We start from the raw sequence: 15,444 nt of genomic DNA, 5'->3' as shown, positions 1-15,444 counted from the left end.
TCGGTATTGTTATTGCATGTGTAAATGTGCTCTTTTTGTGTGGATCATTCTTTAACTGTTATGCAAAGCCAAAGCTATTCTAGGAGGATGTCTCGGTATAGGCCTACATGCACAAGGAACTGGAGGATGTGAAATTTTGAAACATACAACCACATTTTACCGCTCCCACGACTTATAGAAAATGCATCTGTATTTGAGAAAAATACGGTAAGCGGGAGACTTTCAGAATAACAGCGTTCTGTCCACTATAATTGACTGTGAAACTGTGTGAAGTGTAGCTCGGCTGGCTTGGTGCCGTAAGTGGGAATAATGGAGTGTCGATAGCAATTTTATTGATACATTATTTAAATCACTATCAATTTACTGAGATATTGACCAGAGATATGTCCGTTTTTTTTAAGCTACGAGCTAATTGTAGTTTTTTATATTGCATCAAGGGGGATAGCCCAGTGATGTTCCACTCCCAGTCAATAGGTACTGGGTTTGATCACCCGATGTCCATAGCACATAACTCCTACATGAACCTGATTGAACTGTATCCGTTCCTGCTCCTTAACAACATGTATCTGAATTCACTATCGAACCCCTACCTGATCCTTAAAGATGTGTATCTGAATTCACTGTCAAAGCCCTACATGCTCCTTAACAACATGCATCTGTAACCACTGTCAATCGCTTTCTGAACATCTGCTCAATGAACAAACACTAATCGAAAAAAGACCATAACATCCATATTGGCTCAAAGTCATTTTCGGTTTCAACTCAACGCGCTCCTATGCAAGATTCACCATCTGTGAATAATAGTGCTGAGCGGGACTGAATCCTGCTGACAGACGGCGTTTTCACCGCCCCGGACAGACACTTTACCTGGAGGATCGGACTTGGTTTCTATTATCAATGGTAGTCAGACGCAGAGGGGTGGGGTCGGGGCTCTGACCTCCCGTCGGGGGGGGGGGTGTGTGTGTGTGTGTGTGTGTGGGATGGGGTTGTGTGTGAGATGGGGGTGTGTTGTGTGTGGGGAGAGAGGGGTGACGCGGGGTAACAGCCGGGCATGTCTCAGACAGACGGCTCCCGCCAGGAACTTATTGGCAAACATTTCATCATTCCACGCAACGCTGGAGCGCCTCGGGGGGGAGGGGGGGGGGGGGCAGGGTGATGGGAGGGCTAGTGGGGGGCTGGCGGGTGGGTGGGGGGGGGGGAGGGGGCGGGTGGGAAAGGGGGTGGGCTATAGTAGTAGCAGACGTAAGAAGCACAGGGTAGCACAGAGGCAAGGCTGTAGCTCGGTTTGATTGGAGGAGACACGCACGGATGTGTGTGTGTATGTGTTCAATAATGGCCATAGAATAACCAGGGGCTCTTCATGGAAATGGCAGCTGTTGAAAGGGTCAGCATCTCTCTCCCTCTCCCTCTCTCTCTCTCTCTCTCCAAAATTTCTGAACAAATGACCGATTCCATGACGATGAAGAGTGTTAAATAACAATAAGATAACAAAATGAACTGTAGATGGATGCGGGTACGGATCACTGCGTCTGGACACGTTCCGCCGGAGAGATGGCCTGACATTTACTAGACGGGCCGGAAAAAAGAAAAAGACAAACAATGTTTGGAAAAAAGTGATTTATCCCGCGGATAATTTCTCTTGACAAACTTGTCTGGCAAAGGCAACTTCTTTTTAGAAACAGTTGACACAACAAAGATGTCTCCCTCGCAGGCCAAGTCAGCTGGCGTAGGAGGGAGCAAGTGCAAGGGAAGAGGCTGCATGTGTGTGTGTGTGTGTGTGTGTGTGTGTGTGTGTGTGTGTGTGTGTGTGTGTGTGTGTGTGTGTGAGAAAAAGGGAGAGGGCATGTGCATTTGTGTGCGTAAGGGAGAAAGTGCATGTGGTAACCAGAGTGTGTGTGTGTGTGGGGTTGTATAAGAGCAGGAATGCATGTATTTGTGTGTGCGTAGGGTTGCGTGTGGAGTGTGTGATCAAGAGAGCAGAAAGTCTGTGTGTGTGTGTGCGCGTGTGAGAGAGTGTGCAAGGCTTTGCCTGGTGTTCAACCATGTTAAAACAGAAGGTAGGCGCAACATCTAGAGACCGGCATCTAAAAATAATCAATCAATGTAACCCAGAGAAGATAACCGTTTAGCGTCCATAATGGTTATTCATTTCTGCTCAGCGCTTCAAGACGTTTCTATCAACAGAGATATTCGCGTGACAATAGTGTTGGAGTAAGCCAGGAGGTGGGGGTCTGTAGAGATACTATTGTACTCTGTCCTCGATTATGCATTCAGCATATCTCATTCGGATGCCACTCGCTCCATTAAAATGTTTCTCCTCACGTCATTAAACAGGAAAAAGGCTGGTTAGATAATTCAGTTCAAAGCCCGGAAGATAGAACCAACACAGACACACCCGCACCCACACACACACACACACACACCAACACACAGGCAAAGACTCACACACACACATATACCAACACACACACACACAAGCAAAGACTCACACACACACATACACCAACACACACACACACACAGACACACACACACAAACAAGCACAAAAGCAAAGACTCACACACACACCAACACAAACAAGCAAAGACTCACACACACATACACCAACACACACACACAAGCAAAGACTCACACACACACATACACCAACACACACACACACACACACACAAACAAGCACAAAAGCAAAGACTCACACACACACATACACCAACACAAACACACACACACACACAAATAGATATGGAAATAATTATAAAGAACATTTTGTACTTCTGGTAGGTGGTTCTAGCTGTGGGAGAAAAGGCATATCATCATTGCAACACTAAACCCATGGTTCTCTCTCCCTTTAATTCCCGCCCGGAGTCAGACCCAGATCGGATTCGTGGAGCAGCAATGGGGAATGCGGCGTACAGAGAGAAAAAAACGAGGACAAAAAGAGATTAAATGAAATGAAAAATATAACCCCAAAGAACAGAGACTACAAAGCAAGAGTGTCGCGGGCGGCGTTTCCCTCACCTTGATGGACTTGGCGCGCACGATGTTGGACGTGTGCTTCCGGGCCACGTCTTCCTGTCGACCCGAGGAAGGGAACCCCGGGCCCTGAGAAGGTTAAGATAAGAGCACAGCATGGGTCTCTAATCAACACACACACACACACACACAAATACGCGCCAAATCCATTACCGGGGGGGTGGGGGTTGACTGTGTACGATAAGGGCTGCTCATGTTAATCTGCAATACGTATCAGGCTCCAGAATCAGAAAAATAACAGATGCATACGGATCTGGGAGCTGTTGGGCCGACGTGTCGAGGTAAATAAAACAATAAATAATCATTTAAAGTAGGGACGGCTCATCAGGCGGAGGGAGATACCGCCGTGAGCTTATGTAAACGCTGTTTATCTCGAGAGCGACTCCTCACTTCAAAAGGAGCCCTTGAGCCAGCCGAGGTCTTCGCGTCGGCATGACTTCTTCCCTCGGAGCAATAGATGTTCAGCGAGCAAACAAACCTAGCGGTGGGTTATGTAACGCGGCGCTCCACCGAATTATAACCACGTCACCGTCACTGGATCTGAACAAAAGCACGCTGACCCGCGCCTTCGCAGAGCACTGTACCCTCCTAGACTGTGGCCCAGACCAGACTCGACCACACACTATTAGATTACACTGTAATATTACATATCTGTCCCATTACATTCGACTGATTTCGATAGTATTCAGCAGACGAAAAGGATGGCGAACATTGTCCATCAGTGGATTTGGTCAAAACAATATATTATCTCGCAATAATATCAATGACTCAATATCCATTGAAATTGTATTGCTGCAAGTGGCTGTAAAAAGGAGGCTGTAGAATTGGATAAGCTTCTTGATAGGGCTTTAGCGGGTTGTACAATGGTCAGGAGATCAGATCATACATCTATCTTTGTTTTCAGCAAGTGGATCACTTGGCTTATTAGAGCAACTTCAAGGCTACTCCCATTCACCTCGACTAGAGAATCAACCTCACATTTTGAATCCACGGGCCTCAGAGAAAAACTAATTGGGACGAAGTGAAACTGAAATACACTCCTTGGGTGTCTCCTTCGGTGAGGTCAAAGGTCAGCTGATCCTGAGGAGGGCAGCAGGAGCAGCTGGCGGGGGGGGGCAAACCTAACGACCTAGAAAGTAACATCATCTTACAGACAAGGGTTTGCCCGGCAGGACTATCCTAGAGAACCCCTCCGATCTCGGGCGGATGAGGGAGGAGGATATGGCTATCACAGCGACGATCGTCCCAGCCGGGCTGTGGACCCATGTTGTGCGGGCGGCTTGATGATTTCCATGTACTTCAAGTGAGCCGGGTTTACGGCGTCCACCCGGGAGTGCGGTCGCCCCGAGGTCTGTTTACTAGCGTGACTCGTGTGGGGTCACTGAGCAGAGACGCAGGGAGTCGCTCGACGCTGTCGTCGTCGGAATCACGCCAGCCCACCATTAAATGCGATCCGCGGAGAGGGGGGGGGGGGGGGGGGGGGAGGTGTCATGGTTTATGAGTGAGCGAGCGGTGAGTCCGCGGTCGCGCGTGGCAGGGCTCAGACAGAGCTGAGAGGATAAACAGCAACACGTTCAGAGGCTGTGTGAGGGACACCGCCGACTGCTATGAAGCCCCTCCAGAGAGGGCCCAGGTGCATGTCATTATGGAGGGGGGATTGGGTTGAAGAGCCCGTCTTGCTCAGGGATGCCTACCGGTCAGGCTGAAGATATTGGGGGTTTGAACCCAGAATCCTCTGGGGGTTTGAACCCTCGACACTACTCTGCTTACCCTACACTACTCCTTCAAATATAATACATCATTTACAGATCTAGCGCCTAGGATAAATAAAGCACCTTCTTTTAATATACTTCATCGTTTAATATAGCTGGTTACACTATGCAATAAGGGTACATTAATGAAGCATGAATTAACATCAGTTAATGCAGTAATAAGCATTAACTACCAATAGCTAACATTTAATCGACAGTTAAGTAATAGTCTAGTAATCAATCAACAGTGTTCATGTTAACTAAGGTATTCATTCATACATTATGTAACTTAATCAAACCCAAACCCCCAGGCTAATGCTATGTAATAATGCTTATTACTCATTATTACACGGGTCTTCTCAATGCCGTGGAATGCCCCGTTCACTTGCATGGGCCCTTCACAGCTTCCGGCGGTGAATTATATTTGATAATTCACCGTTGTTAAGTATAATTGACCATAATGACGTCTTTGGTATCACTCCGCAAGTAGTCCGGTAACTTGTCAACCCCAGCGTCTTCGGTTGCTTAGCGAAGTCAGCGTCTTTGGCGGACTATTTCTCTGCTGACCAACACTACGAATGCTGGTAACGAATAAATTGTAAAAAGACACCGTGTGAAGTTATTTTTTCGTTTTGGCAAGTAGCCGTGTAATAAGCGGGATAATGTATAGAAGGTCGCCGGTCATTATCGAAAATAAGCCCCTTCAGGGCGAAGTAAGACACCTCCGCTGTGCGTCGTGTCCTGTTCGCCCTGTCTAGGCTTATTTTCCCGATAATGACCGGCGTTCTATACATTATCCCTTACATTACTAATGTTAATAAATGGTTTATTAACGTACCCCTTTGTGCTGCCATGTAGCTAAGTGGATATGGAGCAGTATATTCAGTGTGGGGAGGTACCTGCAGTGGGGGGCTGTGGTCACAGACAAAGCTCTGGTACTTTAGGGGGATGTGGACACTCTCGCGGGGCCGCAGGTAGACCCGGGGGTGTGGAGAGCCCTCCTCCACCTGGAACAGGTTCTCCTCCACAGGGGTGGGGCTCCGCGTCAGGGCCCTGAAGTGGCTCCACTCTTCCACGCTGGAGATCACACTGGAGGGAGGGGGGGGGGGGGGGGGAGGACAATGTACACGTTACGTTTTTCTGCCTCATCACATCCGAAACTCCACTTCCATTACCACTTTCAGATGTAACCTGAAAACCTATCGATTCCGACAAGCCTGCTCCCTTCAAGTCAGCTCTTTTGCTTGCTCTTATGACTGTTTGATTGATTTATTGATTGATTTTGTTGTTTTTGATTTTGTAAGGTGACCTTTAGTGTCAAGAAAGGCGCCCGTAAATAAAATGCATTATTATTATTATTATACACTATTTTAGTTGAGCTATTACTGTTTTAAGCATTAAGCAGCTGCCCTTATCCCAAGCCTCTTGCAAGGATGCATGATGTCGTTAGGGAGCAGGTAGGGGCTAGACATCTTGCTCAAGGATGCCTACTGATGGAGGTGGGAATCGAACCCAGTAGCTTTAGGCTGGGAGTAACAAACACCCACCTATATGATAGGAAAAACTAAAAAACTAAGATGAAAATCCTCTCTCTCTCTCTCTGAGGGATTGTAATTTAAGGATGTTCTATAATGACTATATTGGTTTATCTTGCGCAGCATTTTGTCCACTTAGTTCCAGGGGTCCATGAAAATACATTTAAAATGCCACCGTTTTTAATGCAGCAGCCATACTAATAAAGAATAACTGCAAAATATTGTTTTTATTTCCTTCAAGGTCGATACGGGTTATGTTTGTATAAAAAAAGATTAAATAGTGAGTTTTCAGTAATATTAAAATGTTTTAAAGAATACCCTCTAGATATGAGGTGTTATATGTATTGGTTAAGGGTTACTTTTTAACGATTAGTCGAGTTGAGCAAAGATAGTGATTTTTGAGAAGGTAAAAAGTTGGCAAAAGTCAAAACTAATGTACAGTGTACTGTGCTTGGGATTGAATGAATGGTAAATGAATTAAATTGGAAGACTTGCCTACCTATGGGTCTTATAATAGTTGCACATCCGAATGGGAGATCTGCTGTCCTCAGCAACTAACGCACTATATTAAACATCGGTTGAGTGTGTTGGGAAAAACGATTTTTCGTGAAAGGGTATTTTTGTTTATTTACTAAACACAAATCCCATTAGCAAGAAACTGCACATCTAAATGTAATGCATAAATACATATGATAAAAAGTGTGCGTGACTTTCCTGTACTTCACATTATGTTCTGTTTTGCTAAATGACTTTGACAAAGTTAGTCATTTAAAAGATATGAGGTGAGATGAAGGGGGCGGTAAAATAAGCGTAATAAAAGGACCTGTGAAAACCCCACTCCCACACACTGACACACACATCGCTGTCAATCAATCCTGATGGGTGCAAGACAGGACAAACCCTTCATGGAAAAGCATACAAGATGGCCGCTTAAACCTCAGAATCAAAGCTAGGTTACAACAATAGAGATAAAAGTAGGAGGTCTTTTAACCAACCTAAGTAACGTTTTTTTTTCAATGTTAACAATGACATGGTATCTCAACAATTTGAGGCATTGAGTAAATGGCAGCAGAGTCAAAAGCACGCCATCGTTTCTCAGTCGGCGACTGATACACCGAGCACAACGTTGCGTTCCACTATTTTCACAATTACTTTCAAATGAATGGAAAATAATAAAATGAAAAAGAAGGAATGCCCCCTCTCTTTTCCCCTAGCGGAGATAAGTCCATGGCCTCTGTGAAGCGGCATCAAGGGAAGAGCTGCTTGAATAAACTTCAAACGGTTCCCCCCTTCATGCTGCAGGAGGTCGTCTGCCATTGGTCAGGAGAGCCCCCTTCGCCCCTCTCAATGGCTCCTTCTGCACGGCCGACCCAACCAAACGCTGGGTTTTGAGGAGTCGCAGCTAATCACCACAACTCAATGCTTGTGTGTGCGCGTGGTAACGTTGAGCCCTCCTCAAACTAAGGAGGCAGCTGATGAGATAGAGACCAGGAGGCACATTGAGAGTTTGAAAATAGAATCAGGTAGGAGGGAGAAAGAGAGGAAGAGACAGAGACAGAGAGGGGGGCGGGAGAGAGAGAGAGAGAGAGAGAGAGAGAGAGAGAGAGAGGGGGGGGGGGGCGGGAGAGAGAGAGAGAGAGAGAGAGAGAGAGAGAGAGAGAGAGAGAGAGACAGAGAGAGAGACAGAGACAGAGAGAGAGAGGGGGGGCGGGGGGGGAGGAGAGAGAGAGAGAGAGAGAGAGAGAGAGAGAGAGAGAGAGAGAGAGAGAGAGAGAGTCTGAGCAAGGGAGACATTGAGATTACGTTTTTCAGATCATCTTAAGAGAAAGCGACTGATCAGAAACATCTGGACTGCAAACGGATGATTATATTTCTGAAAGGGTGAGACGCACGCGATCACAGTGACGGGATGAAAGAGAGGCGAGGCGAAGATTGGGACTGAGTTCCGCTTCAAACGGCTGGTGGGGAGGGGTTCAGACCATCCATCGGCATACAGAATGAACGCCAACAGGTGGCTGACTCCCCCCCCCTTCAAGATGAGGAGCCTTAGGCCCTCCCCCCGCTTTCCAACAGGGTTAGCATCAAAGCTAGCACCCTCTAGAACATTCTCTCAGTAGTAGTTAGCCAGAAGATAACCTCGACCAAACCTTTTGTCTTTGGGATGTTTTGGAAGTCACGGTTCTGTAGAGTTATTTTTTGTTTGCGTAGAAGAAGTTTGTAAGAAGTTCTGCTGGCTTTATTATGTCTTTGTGGGCAGAGACACTGACAACGGTAGACCACGAACACCAACCCAGCTGCTGTCGGGGCTAACACTAGCCGTGCTCGAGTGTGTGCTGGGAGACAGTGCAAAGAGAAAAGAGAGGGAGAGGGAGTGGGGGGGGAGAGAGAGAGAGAGAGAGAGAGCGAGAGAGCGAGAGAGAGAGAGGCAGAGACAGAGAGAGAGAGAGAGAGAGAGAGCGAGAGAGAGAGAGAGAGAGAGAGAGAGAGAGAGAGCAAGAGGGAGACAAAGAGAGGGAGAGACAGAGCGAGAGAGGGAGGGCGCACGAGCGAAAGTGAGAGACATAAAGCGAGCAAGCGAGAGATATCCGTGGGCAGGAGAGAATCTGGTGTTTACAATCCCCCTGGTCTCCTGGGAGAGGCGACCGACCCTTTTTTCTGTAAGAAATACAATTACACAACTCTTGTCGGAAAACACCCCAGTGAGCAAGTGGGGCTGGTGTGAAGCAAGCCGTGCGTCTCGCCGTGAGGTGAGCGGTGAAACTAGCGGGGCGACTAACGGTGTGACTAACAGTCACGCTTTGCGGTGTGGCTAGCAGAAGCACAGTGACCCGCTGGAAAGTTCCCAGCTGTGTCGTCTCCTGTCTCAAGTTGAGGCTAGCGGTGATGCCATCGGTGGGAGTTTTGGTGAGGATAGCGGTGTGACTAGCGTTGTGACTAACAGTGAGGCTAGCAGCAAGGTTAGCAGGGAGGCTAGCGGTGAGGCTAGCTGCAAAGCAAGGCTAGCAGGGAGGCTAGGGGTGAGGTTATCAGTGAGGCTAGCAGTGAGGCTATCAGGGAGGCTAGCGGTGAGGCTAGCAGTGAGGCTCGCGGTGAGGCTAGCGGTTGGAATAGAGGTGAGGCTAACGGTGAGGCTAGAGTGAGGCTAGCGGTGAGGCAAGTGGGGAGGTTAGCGATGAAGCTACCAGTGAGGCTAGCGTTGTGACCAGCGGGGTTTCTATCAGTTAGGTTAAGCCGTGAGGCTAGCAAGAGCAAAGTGACCAGCTAGAAAAGTTCCACCAATGGGTTCCCAGCTGTGTCGTCCCCCCCATCCTCCGTTCTCCGCGCCGGGCGCCGGTGGCATCACTAATAACGTAATGATTCCTCCTCAGTGGATGTCAGTGGAGTATATGTGCCAGTGGAGCGCACTCGCATATATTTGCTCGTTCCGCCGGCATTACGTATGCATGTGGTTCAAGGAGGATTTGCGTTGCACTAAGGCTGGCTCTTTGTCAACTGGCCCGGGCTTTTGTCATAATGAAAACAGCGTGGGGAAACTCGCAGGCTCACCGGGAACGCAACACTCTAGATCAGCCGGTAATTGTGTGTGTGTAGCGCGGGTGCGTTGAGGCAAATCTAGCGTTGTGCGGCACACAAAACTTAACCACCGCGTTTGGTGATAATGTCGCTTATAACACGGATAACAACACGATGCCCGATTATGGGCTGGTTCCTGAAAGGGTGCAGTCCAGGGCGCTGATCTGTAGCCTCTGTTGGAGTCTGTATACAGGGACTCCAGAGATACATACAAATGACTGCTGATACTGCTACTGCTGCGACTACGTTTACTTCTAACACAACCACTACTTAGTTATTGAGATGTTTCTATCCAAAGTGACTTACAATGACCTCTTGATCAAGGGTGCTTCCAGGCTTGTGGATATCGGGGTCGGAACCCAGCACCAATTCGGCTGGGGAGTCAAACTAGACTATTCAATTATGACATGTATATAAATATCAAAAGTTGAAACTTGATGGAGTACTCGCGTCCTCCATGCTGTTTCAAAAGTCCCCTCTTCAGAATCATTTAAATAGGAAAACAAAATGATTTAAAAACAGCGCAGACCTAATTCTTTATTTGAATTAACACCACACCAGTGTCCCCTCCAGTTGTGTCTCGGCAATATCCGATCATCAATCTTAGCTAAAACCCCCATTTACAGACATTTCAAGATGAATCTAAGGATTCAAAATAACCAATTCCTCCTTCCTCAGTCTAAAACGTGACTATAAGGCGGAGCGATCCAGTTCCTCTAGCATCCATGGACCACACCACAACCCTGCAAGTCCCAATCTCTCTTCAAGACACGTAAGGAGTCACTTCATTGGAGTTGGGAGAATGGATGCCGTCTGCCTCCTTTCATTCCTTTCTTGTGTAGCCGTCATTTGTGAGGGCAGGGGTTGTGTGGAGGACATGGTTTGTTTGAGTGCTTCGGTTCGAGTTACCAGTATAGCCGAAAGATGTTTTTTTTGCTAACACCACTCCTGCGTTAACTTTTAGTAAGGTTATACAAACCCTTTGTTTTGAATGTCTGCCACTATCTCTCTCTCCCTCTCGGGTGTTTGTGTGCATGCGTGTTCAATAATGCCCATAGAATAACCAGGGGCTCCTCTCTCTCTCTCTCTCTCTCTCTCTCTCTCTCTCTCTCTCTCTCTCTCTCTCTCTCTCTCTCTCTCTCTCTCTCTCTCTCTCTCTCTCTCTCTCTCTCTCTCTCACCTGAGGTCAGGGTCGGCGCTGTGGATGCTGACGGTGTGCGGGGCGCTGAAGGGGTTCCTCAGGATGAACTCCAGGTACTCGGCGGTGCCCAGGCTGGCGTAGAGGGCGTGGCGGGTGGTGATGGCCTGGCTCAGCATGCTGGAGATGGCCTCCGCCTTGCTGCGGTCCTGCAGGGCACGGATCTGATCCAGGTCCCGGGCCAGCTGCACACGCTCCTCCCTCCGGCTCTGAGAACGAAGAGGAGGAGGTGGAGGAAGAGGAGGAGGAGGAGGAGGAGGGACGGGGAGAAGGAGAAGGAGGAGGAAGAGGAGGTAGAGGGACGGGGATTAGGAGAAGGAGGAGGAAGAGGAGGTAGAGGAAGGGGAGGAGGGACGGGGAGGAAGAGGAGGAGGAGGAAGAGGATGTAGAGGAAGAGGAGGAGGTGGAGGAATAGGAGGAGGAGGAGGGACATGGAGAAGGAGGAGGAGGAAGAGGAGGTAGAAGAAGAGGAGGAGGAGGGACGGGTAGAAGGAGGGGGAGGAGGAGGGAGGAAGAAGAGGATAATGAAGAGAAGGATGATGAAAATTAGGGGCATAAGGAGGATGATGAAGAGGAGGAGGGATGAAAAGGAGAATGATGAAGATGATGAGGAAGACTTGGACAGAGTTAAGGATGAGGATGAAGAGGAGAGACAGAGCGGATAATGAGAGATGAAATGGAGGATGAGGAAGATGAGGATGGTGACGAGGATGTGAAGAGGATAATGACGACGAGGGGGATGAAGATGATGATGGAGAGCTCGAGGACAAGGGGAGAATGATGAAGAGGAGGATAAAGTGGAGTGATGAAGAGGAGAGAAAAATAGGAGGATGGTGAAGAGGAGGGTGCAGACGAAGAAGAGGGCAAGCTGGACATTAGCGAAGACATTTTGCAGACATGCAGAGTACTAAAGACTGCAGATCACCAGCATAATGGCTGTTTGAAAGAATGCCATTTATAGAGCAGGTCCAGGCAAAACACTTAGGACGAATAGTAAAAGGGTGAATTTAAATGACCCATAAAGATTTAATGGTCAAACTAGAGGTGAAAACAACTGCGGGCTCTTTACAGAGGCATCGTTGGTATGGGTGAAAAAGACCCTCTCCCTGAAATGACGTGTCCATCTAATACCACAACGAACTAACAAAACACAAGGGTACCATCAGAACTCTGGCTGTGTCCCCTGAACCAAACGGATCCATGACACCTGCACGTGTAGGTGCAGACAGATGTACCTTGTCTTAACAAAATTAGACGTGCGGTTGTCGCTGCATCGACTTAACAGGGTGTTGTTTCTTAAGCGCTTTCCTCACGTCTGGGACGCCATGAGAAGACAAAGTCACACAAAAGAGTCATTTGGCAGTGAGGCAGTCATCTCTCGCATCCAGTGTGGGAGCCCTAATTTTGTCTAAACATAACTGATTTTAAGTAGCAGAAATTCAAATTTACACGCGTGGCAACTTTGCAGGTCCCCCTGGAGCAGCAGCAGCCAGGGCTGAAGCCCTCTGAAGCCTCCGTTCAGTCTTCCAGACTGTGTGTGTGTGTGTGTGCTCATGTCAGTGTGTAAGTGCGTTCATTTGTGTGTGTGTGTCTTTGTGTACGTGTGTGAGTGTATGTGTGTGTGCGTGTTCATGTCAGCGCGTGAGTGCATTCATTTGTGTGTGTGTGTCTGTGTGTCTGTGTGTGTGTGTCTGTGTGTGTGTGTGTGTGTGTGTATGTGTGTGTGCGTGTTCATGTCAGCGTGTAAGTGCGTTCATTTGTGTGTGTGTGTCTGTGTGTCTGTGTGTGTGTCTGTGTGTGTGTCTTTGTGTGTCTGTGTGTGTGTGTGTATGTGTGTGTGCAAATGTGAGCATTTACGTACGTGTATGCGCGTGGGTGTGTGCGTGTCCACTTACAAATGCGCGTGCGTGAGTGGGTGTGCACGTCTGCGAGTGTGCGCGGCGTGCACGTCTGCGCGTGAGTGCGTGTGTGCGCGCGCGCCTGCGTGCGCTTCAGTGACATCAGTACTCCCGGCAGAGCGAGTGTGACATGCAGAGAGAGCTCTGCAGCTCGACGGCCAGTCTGGAGCACATTTAGCACTGGCACCCGTGGGTACCAGAGCCTGATACAGGCTCCCTGCTGGGGAGGGACAATTAAGAGGCCTTTGTGAGGCCTGAGAGAGCTAGGGGCTTTTAGCCCGCCGCGGCAATGGATACGTTTATGGAGATGGTCCTGGTAATGTAATATCATACGTCATCACCCCTCAGAGGCTCCCTGAATCATAACGTATGTGGATTATTGCACATTTATCGTTTTGGATTAATGAGATGAAATACACCCTGAAAAAACACATACAAAACTCATATCATATAAGTGGGTTACAAAACTCTCTAATACAACCCAGTGGACATTGGGGCGCAATATGAGACCAAAGCACCCTGCAACGTTTCTCATTATACCTCAATTAGATAGGGGTGTTGTTGTTTACCGAGTTGCTGCGGCGATAAAAACAGGGGAATCGCTTCTTCTCGAGTGTTTTTGTGGTTTGCTTCCCCCACCAGCATCTACTCAGTCTTCACCCAGAGATGAGGATAGGGGCAGGGGACCAAAGAAGCCCTTTAGCTACCCTGTTTTCTTCTGCTTCTCAACTTTCCTGTGAACTACTTGACCCACATTAAGATAGAATAAGATAGTGCTTTATAATCCCGGACAGGATGTTTGGATTTCAAAGCAGAAAGTACAGGAAAGTGGTCGATTTAAAAAGAGGCACTAAAACCTCCCAAAAAAGTAAAGTAAAGATACAACATCTAAACAACCAGAGAAGCAGAAATGTTAGTGTGCGAATAATATAACGCAAACTAAATTATTTAGTTGGTTCAATTACATTCAACCAACAGAGTGAGATAGAAACGGATGTTTGTTTCGGCGAATGGATCCTTTTCTAAGGGTTCCTATTGGCTAAAGACGTGTGTGTGTGACTGTGTGTGTGTGACTGTGTGTGTGTGTGTGTGTGTGTGTGTGTGTGTGTGTGTGTGTGTGTGTAGTGGGGTTGGGACCTCACCATGACCCTGGCCGTTTTGACCTGGCTCTCCGGGTGCTCCCTGGCCTCCCGCTGCAGCACGGCGGCCAAGCAGCTCAGCTTGCGTCGGCGGTCCTCCACCGACTCGCCCGGCGCGGGCGGGCCGACGCCGTCCGTTATCACCTCTGGCCCGCCGCCCGTAATGTCCGCCGCCGCCGCGGTCGCCGCCTGCTGAGCCAGTGATGCGTTCCTCTCTTGGGAAAAAGCAAATAACAACAAAAAGATTCAAACAACAACAGGGTCATGAATATGATTCGCCACTTTTGACCAAATGCTCCAGAGAAATGACTCTCGATGTTGGAGAGATGGCGCCGACAGATAGCGACGCTCAGACAACAGCTTGTAGCCACACAGACCCACAGAATCCCCCCCCCCCCCCCCTCCCCCCCCTCCCGGCCAACTGGCACTTGAGCAGCGGGGGTTAAGCCCTGACGACGACGCATCCAACACACAACAGCACATCACGTATTCGTTCCCCCCCCCATAGTCTTGCGTCTGCCATGTGCTAACCTGATAAAGGCGGCTGACTCATCGACTGACTCATCCTGTAATCTGGATCTGTTTGGGATTACGCCGGGGAATCACAATAACATTTGGGGCTTTGATGAAAAAATGTGGCGCATATTTCATTATTATTTTTTTACCAACAAGGTTAGGTCTTCCCATCATGTTGGAAAACGTTGTGTATGGAGATGTGTGTTTTGAGTCATCCCCTGTCATCGTGATGAACCAGGCGTTTAAAGGGGAGCCGTCACACTTGGTTATTTCTCAATATAAGTGGTTCTTCAACCCAAGAAAATAGCGGAAACCCAAGAAGACACACTTGAGTGTGTTGAAGCGCTGCCTGCTCAATGTGTGACGATGTAAGCTCAATTATTCATTCAAATTCGGCATCCACGACCATCACTTTTTAAATAAGAAATGTTGGCTGAACAGGAGGGCTGTACAAAGAGAGAAGAGAGTTGAAAGAAAGACGCCAATCCAATGTTATAACACACCCGGATAACTACTTTGGTGTATCTGAATTATCTGTGATGAACTCATCATCACTGCTCTCGCATGAGAGTTGCAGAAGTTGTTCTGCATTGTGTGAAAATCACCAACACTTACCACTACTTTTAGACCATCGAAGTTGTCCTCATTTAGTCTTTCCCAACACTATGGTGTACAAGTTCATTGTTTGAGTCATGAAGTAATCACCCCTTTGCAGAGCTGGCTGCATTGCGACGTCATCATCACCACTACTCTGGCGTGTAAACACTTACACAAACATACACTTAAATAGCAGTTGGATA

General features: G+C 48.1%; 1 protein-coding gene across 1 annotated transcript in view; it reads right to left on the bottom strand.

The window, feature by feature from the left end:
• The window catches only part of nphp4 (nephronophthisis 4), a 51,845-nt gene that overhangs the window by 18,678 nt on the left and 17,723 nt on the right, over positions 1–15,444 (bottom strand). The window contains exons 5-8 of the mRNA XM_060060040.1: positions 14,132–14,343; positions 11,074–11,300; positions 5,685–5,874; positions 3,020–3,103 (exon numbers count right to left, since the gene is read on the bottom strand). Coding sequence (XP_059916023.1) covers positions 3,020–3,103; positions 5,685–5,874; positions 11,074–11,300; positions 14,132–14,343 — 713 coding nt within the window. The remainder of the gene's footprint in view (positions 1–3,019; positions 3,104–5,684; positions 5,875–11,073; positions 11,301–14,131; positions 14,344–15,444) is intronic.

Source organism: Gadus macrocephalus, chromosome 1 (assembly GCF_031168955.1).
Source record: "Gadus macrocephalus chromosome 1, ASM3116895v1".
In the NCBI taxonomy this organism is placed as follows: domain Eukaryota; kingdom Metazoa; phylum Chordata; class Actinopteri; order Gadiformes; family Gadidae; genus Gadus; species Gadus macrocephalus.
The sequence above is the reverse complement of the archived record's forward strand: the minus strand, read 5'-3'. Positions and strand labels throughout refer to the sequence as shown.